General features: G+C 42.7%; 1 protein-coding gene across 2 annotated transcripts in view; it reads right to left on the reverse strand.

The window, feature by feature from the left end:
* Positions 1-450: 450 nt before the first annotated feature.
* Positions 451-13,259, reverse strand: part of EIF3F (eukaryotic translation initiation factor 3 subunit F) — a 288,155-nt gene continuing 275,346 nt past the window's right edge. Inside the window, exons 2-9 of one of the 2 annotated variants that reach the window (XM_076002211.1) lie at positions 8,426-8,808; positions 4,435-4,505; positions 4,117-4,196; positions 3,561-3,698; positions 2,102-2,193; positions 1,502-1,638; positions 1,264-1,377; positions 451-676 (exon numbers count right to left, since the gene is read on the reverse strand). In XM_076002211.1, coding sequence (XP_075858326.1) covers positions 599-676; positions 1,264-1,377; positions 1,502-1,638; positions 2,102-2,193; positions 3,561-3,698; positions 4,117-4,196; positions 4,435-4,505; positions 8,426-8,795 — 1,080 coding nt within the window. In that variant the 5' untranslated portion in view covers positions 8,796-8,808 and the 3' untranslated portion in view covers positions 451-598. Of the gene's footprint in view, positions 677-1,263; positions 1,378-1,501; positions 1,639-2,101; positions 2,194-3,560; positions 3,699-4,116; positions 4,197-4,434; positions 4,506-8,425; positions 8,826-13,259 lie in introns of those variants that run through there. The other variant, XM_012783944.2, reaches the window with a different exon arrangement.

Raw genomic sequence — 13,259 nt, forward strand, 5'->3', positions numbered from 1 at the left:
AAATAACAATTCGGTAAAGCAGTTAATCCTCACCATGGAGAAGGCTGTCTTTCTACCAGTGTGGATACATGGGTCCCAGGACTGAGATCTGTATCCATCCTCTTTTTCTTCTCTCACTCACTAGCACATCTCTATGTACAGTAATATTGTGCATAAAACCCTTTGTACTGCCATCTATTTAAGATGTTATGGAGAAGTGATCAAAACAAATTTTCTGTCCTGATCATAGGCAAAAGAGTGGGGAGAAAGTGCCATGGCAAGACTAGCATGCAGGAAGGCTACCTGGTGTGGGCAGTTGAAGCTAAAGCTAAAGATACAGCTCCTGATGATGAGTCACGCCAAACACGTAACAAACTGGTACCTATAGTACTCATTTACTGGTTTCTGTGTGAGCTCTAGGACATTTTTCCCCCTTCAAATAAGCAATAAAATCACATAAAATGGAATTCATTTACAAAAGGTAGGCCATGTTTATTAGAGTCACTAGCAGCTGACTGACTCAGTGTGACTCAAGACCACAAAGAAACCATTTCGCCTTCACTTCATACTGAGTCCTAGGGTGAGACCCAGACTGGCAGGAGTTCTGCCTGGGGCCTATTCACAGGTTTACAAGCTTCTCATTGAGGGCAATCTGTGACTGTGTGAGATTGGCCAGGTAGGTCACCATCAGCAGGTCCTAGAAGACAAAGAATACACAGTAAGTGAGGGGCTGGGAGGAAAGGGAACTGAAAGGTTGATCAAGGCCCGCTCCATGGTGGACACTGGGTGTGAGGCAGTCCTGGATAAATGACAGCTGACAGATTGAACAGAGTCCAAGGTGGAACACAGGAAGGACATGCTTGAGAATATCTTCTCATCTCTACTGATACACTTATATACTTACTTTTACACCACTTATATAGTGGTGCTATAGCTGAGATCCATGGGGAGACTATAGGGGGTCTGTGAACTCAGACGGGGAAAATAAGAAATTGTACTTTCATTGCCCTCTGAATTTTAACATTTCTTTCCCTCATGAATCTAGACATGTCACAGTATTATCAGCAGTAACTGAGACAGTGGAATGAAGGACGGAGAAAGAAGGGAATCTCCAAGCACATGTACCACCTTTTCCTTCCTTCCAAGCTAGACTGTAAGGGGGCTATTGGTGAAGCCCGGCCTCCTCTATTCTACTCCAGGCCACCTCACCCAACTCCCTTCACATTTCTATGTGCTGAGGTGGGGGAAGAACCAGGCTCCCAGAGGCCCAGGAATGGCACTCACATTGATGTTGCTGTTGAGCATGGTCTCGAAGTCATCAGGAGCTATTTTGGGTACTTGGTTAACCAGGCTCATCAAGAAGCGACCCACAGTATTGTCAGCTGACACCTTTCCAGACTGAGCACCAAAACAAAAATTCAATGAAGCACAGTTAATTCTAACTACTGAACACCATCATTTCATCAGTGGTCCCAGAGTGGACATCTGCATCCTCCCCTTTGTTACTCTGTGCCCCTCTCACCAGCACATCCTCTGCATACTGCAACACTGTGCTTAAGGCATCCTGGATGCGAGCTGATGCCCCTCCTACTTGCTGCAAGTCACTTGAGAGTCCGATCACTCGGTTGGGGCTAAAACAGGTCTTCATGATCAGGTCAACTGTGGGAGTTGGTTGTTGGGGGTGGGCGTGATGGTAGGTAAGAAGAGACAGAGAATTCAGTCATCCCATCAGAAAAGACACAGTCTCTAACTGCCCTTTCTCTCTTTCTTACCTCTCTTTGGACTCAGTCACCTTTCCCAGACTCCCTGCTCTGCCCTTTCTAGCTTTTCTTTCTCCTGACAGAGCTCAATCCCTTCACCCAGTATGTCAATCGCTGGTTTTGGTCTCTGTGAATGGTCACGTGGCCTCTGGTGACAATAATTTCCCACCTCTCACAATTTCTCTAATAATTCCTTAAGTCCCATTTATATAGGAGAATGACTGTGACTTCTAGCTATCACAAGCTTTAGATCACTGGTTCCTTTTTAAACCACCCAAGGCCTTCATCCTTGTTACAGAACAGCAGCTCCCTCCCCTGAAAGTGCCTAAGACCTCTAAGGAGTGCATGAGAGGGTTACTCACCACCAATGCGTTCAGTGTCATAATATGCATATTTCACTGTCAGAGGTGTGAACATCACTCCCATGGTCCTTCCAGGGACACCCATTAAAGTGCTGGGGAGAGAGAAGTCAAAATAAACAAATGGCCTTGGGAAAGGGTTTCCATGCCTAAACAGGGCTGTGAAAGCAGTCAATAGGAGTATGGCTTCCAGGGTTCTGAGATAAGAAGGCTGGGACCACTTGAACCTCAAAGATCATACAGGAGCAAAAGTCACCTTTCCCCCTTAGCTCATTCCACACACCAAACCCATCTCCCGTAAGAGGATACTCAGCCTTTGGATCTGGCTTGGTCCTTTTAGAAAATTATTAATACTTCGTACACTGTGTAATGTCAATGATGAGAGGACAGGCCTCTGGATTTCTCTGTGGAGCTGGCTGCCTAGACACCCATCCCCATGGAAAGAAGAAACAAAAACAGGTCTTTTCTAGGACTAAGCCCTTCATTAGCACTGAGAAAACAAACTGACTCTGGAACACCAAGACTAGACTGAGTGCTGTAAGTAATCTCACTAAAGATGTTGTCTTCTCAACTCTATGCTCAATAGGCTGGCTCTTATACCTGGAAAGGCTAAGAAGTCAAGCAATGGCTAGAGCTTAGTGGTACGCCACCTTGCTTACAAGGCCTTGGCATTTACCACCTTTGTCTTACTGCACAACAGTTAACTGGCTGCAGTGTCAGACACAGAACCAGCACAAAAGTTAAACAGCGTAAGATATGCACTAACAAATGCCTTTACTATTACCAGAAGATATAATCCTTTCAGCTCCCATGACAGCCTTTCTTCAGCATGCCACTAGGGACTTTCCCAACACCCTCCATCCCCGTCAACCCACATTTTAACTGCCTGCAAGCTCAATGTGTTAACACAGCAACAATGTCACTGTCACCAAAACTGCACTCAACTCTGGGTTAATAAATGTGTTCAAAATAAGGATGGTCATCCTTTAATCTGTACTATCCTGAGTACCGTGTTGAGTTCTAGGGATAACAACAAACTAAAGGGTAACTCAGAAAAGTAACGAACACGGTGAAGGATCATGACAAGAACACCTTGTGAGGACTGGCTGTAGGAATTGTAGATGATTAGGTTCCAGAAAGATGACTTCAAAGAAACACAATAGCTTGCTGAAATAACTGAAAGGGCTGCCATTTGAAATTGGTTAAGAGCAAGGAGTAGAAACCTGGAGTACAACTAGGATCAGTGAATGGAAATTACATGGACAGGTTCTGTTTCATAGTAAAACCTTTTGAATAACTGTTAACAGTTATTCTTGCTTAAGCAAGAGGAACAGGCTTCCTGAGGAGGCAGTGAGTTATACACTGAGGAATTAAACTTGCTTGAGGTGGGGGTGGGATGTCATCTAGGCATGGTATGAACTAGACTGCCTTTTATGCCCTTGTGGTTCAAGACTGTGGTCACCTGACATAGGCTTTGATGCTCATGCGGCCGTTCTGGAGACTTGTGTCCACAGTGAGGTGAATGGGGTTGGGGGCCTCCCGGCTGTAGTACTCATGGATCAGCACAGAGTGCTCTGTGATGTCGTGGCCTGTAGCGTACCTAGAAAATGGAACATAGTTGCAGACTCATCTCTATATAGGATATCAGAATCAAAAACAATAGTGGCATGGGTGTCTTGAGGGTATCTGACACCCCTAAGGTAGTGATACCTAGCAATGCCAAATGTCAAAAGCAATATACACACTGAAAACTAAGGCAAATCAAATCAAAGGCTGACTTAGAGCTTTTGAAAAATTCCATGTCACCGGCAAGGCAAAAAAGGACTTGCACAGAAAAAGCCACAATTCAAAATAAGTATTCCTGGCTTCACAGGATCAGAACTGCCAGCAAAACACACCGAATTCATAGATCCTCAAGGTAATACATTTCAATACTCTGTCTTCAAAAGGAAGACAAAATCTAGTCTGGTGGTAAAGGACCTTAGCAATCACTGAGAGGCTTTCCATCCCCAACTTACCAGCCCAGGATGAGCTCATTTGGAGAGACTTTTTTGTGCAATTCATACATGTTCTTAGCAAATTCCATGTCAACAGCCACCTGAGAGGGAAGGCAGGAAAGGAAGATAAGAAGCCACCAAGTCTACATAAAAACTGGACAAAAAGGACAAGAGGCCACCCCCAACAGACAGACGAGGCCCAGGAAATACATACAAATAAAATGAAGCTCCTTGGTTATAGGAGCTCCAGTTATGAGCACAACATACTGTGTAGAAGGGGCCTTGAAGGGAGCCTAAGCAAGTGAACAGCTATAAACTACAGCTCAAATTCTCACTCACTTCATCTTCTGACTCATTGTGCGGCACTGAAAAGCAATTGGTGACCTCCACTGAGTGCTTGTCAACAGTTCCTGTAAAAGAGAGAATCGTCCATGTGTTATATAATCCTAATCCCAACAGCCTCTGACTACTTTTGAAATGCATTTGGTGATCTCCTCAAAGTCAATGAACAGCAAACTGAACTCCTTAGCTCCTCCAAGTTCAGTCATGTGCATTAAACGGGACCGGAATTCTCCAGGGAACTGGAGTGATCTCCAGCTTCTCCCTCTAACCATCACTAAATAGGGTTTTCTTCCCTCACAAGGTCTCACCTTGGCCTATCTGCTACTTCCCACTATGAGCCCTCTCCCAGACCTTCACTCTATGACCTTTGTTTTTCAGCCTCTAGACACTCTCCCTATAATTTAATTTGCAGAGCTACCTGGAAGATTTTAATGTCTATACCGAATATCAAATACAGTAGCCTCATCTCAGACTCTGAGCACAACTCTATGGAGCTTCACTTGTACCTCCCTTCAGCCATCTGGCCCCACGGTCATATCCTTAACCTACTTATCATCTGGAAACCCTCTACCTGTGAACCTTAAATGTCAACAGTTCAGTTTTTTACCACAAACTTTTGTTCTTCTAGTTCTGAAACCTCTACTCCCACCCACTACATTTGTTTCCTGACTATGAAGACCGCTAATTCCTTGACTTCTCCAATCTCTTCTCATCTATCGGAACTCCTACTCCAGGCTTCAAGTGCTTCTCTCTCTACTACAGTGCTTCTATCTCTACTAATGTTGCCTGTACCCACTATTATCTAATTCCAATTCAGCATGGATTCCGCTCCCTTAGCTGAAACTATGTCCTTAAACCAAACGGCTATATATTCTTTATCTTATTTGACCTTTCATCAGCATTCAACAGACGTGACTACTACCTCCATCTTAAAACTTTCTTTTCTTGGGCTTCCCTGATACCAATCTCTCCCACTCCTTCCTCTGACTTCTCAGGTTTTCAGGGTTCTGTCTTAGTTCTATCCTTTTACTCTATGTTCCTTTTCTAGGTCAGGCTCTGAGCTCTGACATAGAAATGTTTCTGTAAATAAAAGTTACATGCCAATTTATGGCTGCTTTCTTGTCACAAAAAGTGTTAAGTAGTTGCGACAGAGATTGTACACAAAGCCTAAATTATTTACTGTCTAGCCCTTTACAGAGATTTGCCAATCTCTGCTTTAGATGATCTCATCTATTTTTATGGTTTCAATTAACTTGTATATTCCAATGACATAATTCCTAAATTGACATACTTGGCCACATCTCTTCTGTACTCCTGACTTTTATATTCAATTTTCTACTTGACAACTCCACCAGATTGCTCAATGGGCATCTCAAAATATATAGGGAATATATATATTGGGAATATATATCCCAAACAGAAGTAAACCTCTACCTTCCCTTTCTTCTTCCACAATTAACCAAAGATGTAGGAGTTTTCCTTGATATTTTCTTTCTAATCCCGCATTTCTGATCACATCAAGTCCTATCAACTCTATTTCCTATCTTTCAACTCATCCATTCTATCCACCCTCACTTCTCTAGTGCTTCCCTATTACTAGAACAGCCTCTCTCTGGTGTTCATGCACAGCTCATGCCTGTCTCTTATCCACTCTACAAAGCAGCCAGAGGGATCTTTAATTCCTACTCAGTCTTAGCTGAGATGCCAATTGCTCAAGATCTTCCCCAGATAGCCCCAAACTAGGTTAGACTTACATTTTGTCTTCTCATAGCTCTTGGTAATTCTCCTTCACAGCACCTTACACTTGTAATTATTTAATACCTCTTAATGGCTCCTTACTTTCTTAGCTTCATTTCCTGTTATATCTCTTCTCTCTAAATTTCTATAATACTGAACTCTTCAGACAGTGGACATACCAGACTCTTTTATACTTCCTATAAAAGTTGCTTTAATGCCTAGCTCAAAGGTTATCTTTTCTGTGAAGTCTTCCCGAACCTTCTGAAATAGTTAAGTCTTCTGTATTTCCATGCCACTATGACATTCTTCTATTAGAGCATTTATCACATTATATTCTAATTATTTGCATAAGAGTATATTTCTATCTTGAGTTTAAGGCTACAGCAGAGCTCATATTATCTAACTTTGAATTCTAAGTACCTAACAGTTTCGTGTTACATAAAAGGCACCAATGACTTCATTTAACCAAATGAAATGTTTCATGAATTAATGTCTTACAATTTTAAGTTCCTAGCATGCAGAATCTATGCTTCATTCTTCCATAAGCATTGCCTCTATAAAACCTACAGCTCTGTGCCATGATCCCAGTCTGTAAGAGGATCTGAACATCTAGCTTACAGCTAGTCTGACTAGAGTCACTGTAATATCTGGGGCATTAAACATAAATCTTGGGTAGAGAATTGTTTCTTTAGTTAAACAGTTCCATGGAGTTTGGAAAATTTGACAGTGCAGCTGAAAGTGTATTTGTCTAGTGCTAATTCAGTGAGACAAAGATTATTTGTTACAGAAGCTCAAAGCAGGGCACAGTTACAGAATGTTATTGTACTGTGGAAAGTTAAGAATGAGGTGAGGGTTGGAATATGCGATGGAGGACTGAAACTTAACACTGTTCCTGGGAACCAGGAAGATAGGTGGAACTTAAAAAAAGTAAACAAGGGAGAGTAGGGAAGGTACTTGTGTCAAAAAATACAAAGGCTTGGTTTATGAAAAGACATGGCAATATTTAGAACGTATGAACTTGACTTTCTGTAAAATACCATACTGTCAAAGATAATGTGTGTGCATGGGTGTTAGGGGTGGTATAGGCCTGATGTGATGAATGGCAACCAACAGCTATACCTGATGAGAGCCAGCACAGTTAAAAGATTTTGCAACGATTTAGTTCTCACAAAGACTAAGTTCTTTAGTCCCTAAAGAACTAGACTTTAGGTAATTTCCCCCATGGCACATGGTTAATATTTAGAGGAGTCTATCTATAAATCTTAACTTCTTTGCGATACACCAATCGTCTTCTATGGAGTAAGCTTGAAGAATAGGAAAGAGAAAGGATGCATGTAAGTGACGTGGGTTCACAAACATTAAAAATCTGCCACTAAAATGGAGTGGAAATGAATTTTGTGGGGATCAACAGCCTTCCCCAAAAAGAATTATCAACAATTCTTCTTAGTGCTTTTCTGTTTTACAAACTAATTTAACATAAAATATCTATTCCTCAAAATTGGAGCACAGGCATGGTAAAGATTATCCTTTGATCTGAAGGTTAAGCACAAAATGATAAACAGGTAATACAAATGTTTGTGTTCAAATGGAAAATAAGAGACAGTACTGGGGGAACAGTGTTTATCACATTAGATACTAATACTAGGGGACACTGGGGGACAGAGGCTCAGAAGTTTAGGAATGCAGAATATTATAAAATCCCTAATGAATTCAGCCAAACCCGTCTATTTTTGGGGAGAAATATCTTTTTATAAATGTCCCCACTCCTATGCTAACCAGTTAGAAAATTATTTGTCAACACCTGGAAAACAAAAATATATACTCAATGGATAAGAAGGAAAACCGTGGTTACTGGGCTTAGCGAGTCAAAGGTTCTTGACTTCCTACTCGTGTCTTAGCTCATTTCTGGCAGATTGGGGCTAATCATTCTTGATGTAAAATGCTGTTGGGAAAATTGAAAATAAAATGTAAATCAATAGGCATATATTTGTTTAACAAACAATAACAATCCTTGTATATTTATGTCGCTCAAAGTGACAGCAACCCGGCAGGTAAGAGCTTAGGAGAGGTTCAAATTCCTTGACGATAAGTCGCAGCAGTAAGGTGGGATGGAGAAATAGATAAGCGGTCGATGGAGATGGGAGAAGAGGGAAAGTAGGATGTCAGAGATAAAAGAGCTAATTAGAGAGGGGAGTGGGATAAACGTGGGGTGGCAGGAAGAAAAGGCTGTCAACTTTCTCCGACTACTCACCCAGCAGGGTCCCGATAACACGGGCAGCTCCCTCGTTTCGTCGCTCGTAGCTGTCCACGATGGAGGCCAAAATGACTGGGTGCAGCCTGACCACGCGGCCGCCAGGGAAGGGCCCTGGGAGAGCAGGACCAGTCAGTGAGGGCGCCGGGGTCTGCGCTGGGGCTTGCGCGGAGGCCGGGGTCTGGCCCGCAGCCGCAGTCGTAGCCGCTGCTGCCGCAGGGTCTGAAGATGAGGCCGGAGCCGCAGCTGGCGTCGGAGGTGGCGTTGGCGCTGGTGCCGGGACTGATGCTGGGGCTGAGACTGGGGCCGCCGCCGGGGCTGGGGCTGGAGTGGCGGGAGGATCACTTGCTGTTACTGCCGGTGTGGCCATCTTGTCGCGAAAGAAGGAGCCGGGAGCGGAAGAGAGTGAGTTAGTGACTATTAGGAGCTCGATAGGCTGACTGTGTACCACGTGAGCTAGATCTTTGTGTTTATTGGTTACTAGCGATCCTTCTCGGGGCATTAAAACGTCCTGCTGGTATCAATTTCTTCCGGGGTGTGTGCTCTTTGCTTTAGGTCCGATGCACACTCAGTGAGAGCTGAGCTAAATAGTTCCGAGTAAACTTGGCACGGCGTTAGAAGAGAAACAACTCAACTCAGTTTGCGCGGCTGCCGCCAGGTGGAGCCAAAGAGCAGTACAAAGGTCGCAATTTGTGATTCAGCCTTAAATGGGACAATCGATGTCAAAGCACCTTTAAAAAGAGCTTTGTTCTTGACAGCGTCACAAGGTGTCAATAGGGCGGTTTATTCATTCAACAATTTGAGTGTCTAATATGTTCCCGATGCTCTTTAAAGCTCTTGGGATATATCTGTGGACAAATAGAGACAAAAATATTTGGCCTGGAAGAGTTTACATTATAGCAGAAAGAGACAAAGAAATAAATTATACAGTATATTAGAAGGTGATGAGAATTTCTGTGAGAAAGGGAAAACTAGCAGAGGGTAAAGGGGAATCAGGAGTTGGGAGGGGTTCGGGTAGGTTACAATGTGAAGTTTTATTGAAGACTTGAAGGAGGTGAGGAAGGCAGGACTTTGCTTTCAGTCTGAGTGAGATGGGGAACCTTTGAGTAGGGGAGAGTCCTGATCTGAGTTTTAAAAGGGTCATTCTTGCTGTCTTGAGAAGAAGACTGGGCTGGGGGTGGGGTGGGGAGAGAGAGGTGAGGGAGGAAGAGCAGGGAGACCTGCTGGGAGGCCACTGGGTAATCTAAGTGACAGATGATGGAGGCCAGGCCAGGCTGGTGGCAATGGGAGTGGTGAGAAGTGGGAAGATTATATTTGAGGATGGAGACAATCTGGTTTCCTGAGAAATTGTATGTGAGGTGTGAAAGGAATCAAGGAGGGTTCCAACTTTTTATGCTGAGTGGCTAGTAGGATGGAGTTGCTATTAGTTGAGACAGTGAGCACTACAGTTGCAGCAGGTTTTTGGGAAAAGATCCCCATTTCATTTCTGTATGTCTCCTCTGAGATGTCCATTAGACATTCAAGTAGAGTTGCAGTCAGTTGTATTATATATAGTAGTCTGTACTTTGGGAGAGGATTAAATGAGGTAATGGTTTGTAAAGTACATGCCTGATAAACAGTAGTTATGCAACTGGCTCCATACGCAAGAAACCATTTTTGTTATTTTTTTTCTTGTAGTTCTTGTATGTTTCAAGTTCCCAGGCCAATAAGATTTGCTGACCAGAACTTTGTAGCTTTCTGTTGCACTGATCCATTCCCTTTTGAGTTTCTTTCCCAGAAATGACAGAGCCTCCTTGCAGTCACGAGATAACTACAAAGCCTCACACCACCTGTTGTGCAGAAAAGACAAGATAAACAATACTCCACCATAGATTGTACCCAATGACCCACTGAGCCTGTGTACAAGGCTGAAAGAATGACCAATATTAACCTCTAGCTCATTATAATACTAAAATCCCCACCCGGGGAAGGACTTACCTGCCATTTTTTGATCATGGGATGTATGTACTAGCATGATTTTTCACTGGGCTTGTGTGCCCTGCCCTCCACCCCAAACAGGTAATGATGCTCACTCCCCTCATGCATTATTCATTTCACCTCTAGAAAAACCCCTGACTCTGTTGATCTGAGAAGCAGATTTGAGGCAGTTCATACTTCTCCCTCCCAGTTAGCACATCCACTGAAATAAATCCTTTCTTCCTCAACAATCCTCCTTGCTTTCTGTGTGGTGAGCAACAGTGAACCCCACCTTGTGGGTTCACTAATAGTTATTGTTATTAAGTCATAGCTATTGTCATTACTATGTGATAGAAGGCTCTGATCTTAACTCACTGTGCAACTTGGGGTAATCGACAAGTTTTTTTCTGAGCCTCAGTTTCCTTCTTGGTATAATGGGGATGATAACATCTGCCTGTAAAAACAAACAAACAAATAAACAAACCTGTCAATTCCCTTAGCTAGGTAAAGTCTCAGTATTCAGTTGGCAAAGTGGGTGGGTGAGGTTGGACCTCTTAGCCCTGACTCTTATGCCTAAGAATTGATTTCTCCTTGGAGCTAATTTCCATAATTAGAATTCACATGATCCTGTTCCCCCTATAAATGGTCTGTGTAGACTCACAGACTCACATTCTATCTTTTAATTCCCCAAAACAGAGGTGAACATCCTATCAGAAGAGGATTGAAAAATGACTCTTGGATTTGAAGACCTAGAGTCTTCAGGACCCCTCGTAGAGCAGAGTCAGTGGACTTGAGGATGGGGTGGGAGAGAAACTAGAATTCAGGTGTGAGAGAATCACCAGTTTGATCTGAAAACAGCGAGTGCTGGCTAATCTTTCAAGGAGTTATCTGGGAAAGAAAGGAGACATTTAGGGCAGTAGCCAAGGGAACAGCAGGGTTGAAAGGCAGATAATTTAGGATAGAAGAGTTTCAAGCATGCCATTTTTGTCATGTATTCTGCTTGGGATACATTGTCCTCTCTGGATCTGCACACCCATGCTTTTTATAATAATTATTCTGGAAAATTTACTCCATTGGTTCATAATATTGCCTCTCCCTCCCCTATTCTCCATGTCTCTTAAGCTCCCTTCCATATTTTCAATCTCCTATCCCTTTTTGCTGCTGTCAGAATTCTTTGACTATATCTTCAGCTCACTAATTCTCTTTTTATATAAAAGTTTTTTTTTTTACAAATCTAGTTTTTTCTTCATAGTTTCTTCTTCTTTTTAAATCAGTTCAGTTCAGAGCAATATCCTATCTTCATAGTTTCTTGCTGGAAGCTTATCTTTGTAATAACATTCTTTATTTCTTTAAATGTTTCATCAAAAGATGACAAGTTTAACAATTACACTTCTTGGTGGTCTGAATCTTTGTTTCTTGTTTTTACTTACTCTTACTCGGGTTTTCAAGGCTATAAGTTCATTGCTTGGAATATTAGTGGTAGTCATTGAGGCCTAATGGGGGAAGCTTTCCCATTGAGACAGCTTGCTTCTTCTCATGGATGGTGCCACTTTAGACTTTTTAGAAGACTTGGACTAAGAGAGGGTGGTCACACTTGGCCTCCATCACCTCTCTGCAGTTCTGAGGTTCAGGGTGGTGTTGATAGAGGACTCTGGCTTCAGAGGCACCTCTCCCCTCCTGCCTCCCCTTCCTGTGCTGCAGCTCTTCATGTCTGCAGTCTCAGCTCCCAGCCACCTTGCCCTGGCAAAGATATTCCTGCCCAGGCTCCAGTGTGATCCTTCCCTGATTCCCATCCACCAAGAGTTGTGGTTCCTGACTAGTGGCCTTGGACACTTTAGGAGTAGCTCACAATGATCTATTTGGTTGGGGAAGCGGGTGGTCCCTGCAGACTTCTCTTAAATTTGTGAGATTAGCAATGCCTGAAAGTATCATTTTCAGGCTCTAGTTGTTGATGAATGGGAGGTTCTAGTATAAGCCATGATACTGAAAACTGCACAGTTTAGTTATCAGAGTTCATTCTTTTTTATTTTAAATTAGTCAGCATTACTGAGGTATAATTTATGTACAATGAACTGCGTCTATTGAAAGTGTATAGCTCAGTGAGTTTTGACAGTCTTGACCTGTGTATCCACTACCACAGTCAAGATGCCGAACATCCCTTCACCCCCAAAGTTCCCTGTTCCCCTTTGTAGTGAATGCCCTGTTTCACACCTGGTAGCAGGCACCACTGCTCCAGATCCTTACAGACTGTTTTTCATGGAAATGGAACAATACAGTTTGAATTCCTTGTGTCTGGCTTCTTTTTCACAGTACAATACTTGTGAGATTTACCAATGTGAGTTTCAAGGATTCACTGCTGAATAATCTTTCATTGTATGGATGAGCCACAGTTTGTTTATCCATTCACTTGTTGATGGATACTTGATTTGTTTCCAATTTTTGACTACTATGAATAGTGCTGTTCTGAACATTCATGTGTAAGTCTTTGTGTGGCTAAGTTTTCTTTTCTCTTGGGTAAATTACCTAGGAATGGAATGCCTAGGTCATAGGATAGGTGAGTATTTAATTTTATTAGAAACAGTTATGAGTGGCACACTGAAAGCCCCAGGTGAAGCATGATACAAAGTATCCATATAACAAAAGCATGGTACTTAATATTTTGAAATAATAATAATAACAAAAGAAACTATCAAACTGCTTGCAACATTTTACATTCTCACCAAAAGCGAATGAGAATTCCATTCAGAGCTCATTCCTGAGGCGGAAGGGGATCAGAACCCGCCTCACTGCACTATGCTGCTTTGCGTATTGACTATTTTCATCCAAAGGCAACTGAGAAGCAGCAGATGCAGACCTGGCTCCCTGCCTCTCCTTTCTG

Source organism: Microcebus murinus, chromosome 4, assembly GCF_040939455.1.
Source record: "Microcebus murinus isolate Inina chromosome 4, M.murinus_Inina_mat1.0, whole genome shotgun sequence".
Lineage (NCBI taxonomy): Eukaryota > Metazoa > Chordata > Mammalia > Primates > Cheirogaleidae > Microcebus > Microcebus murinus.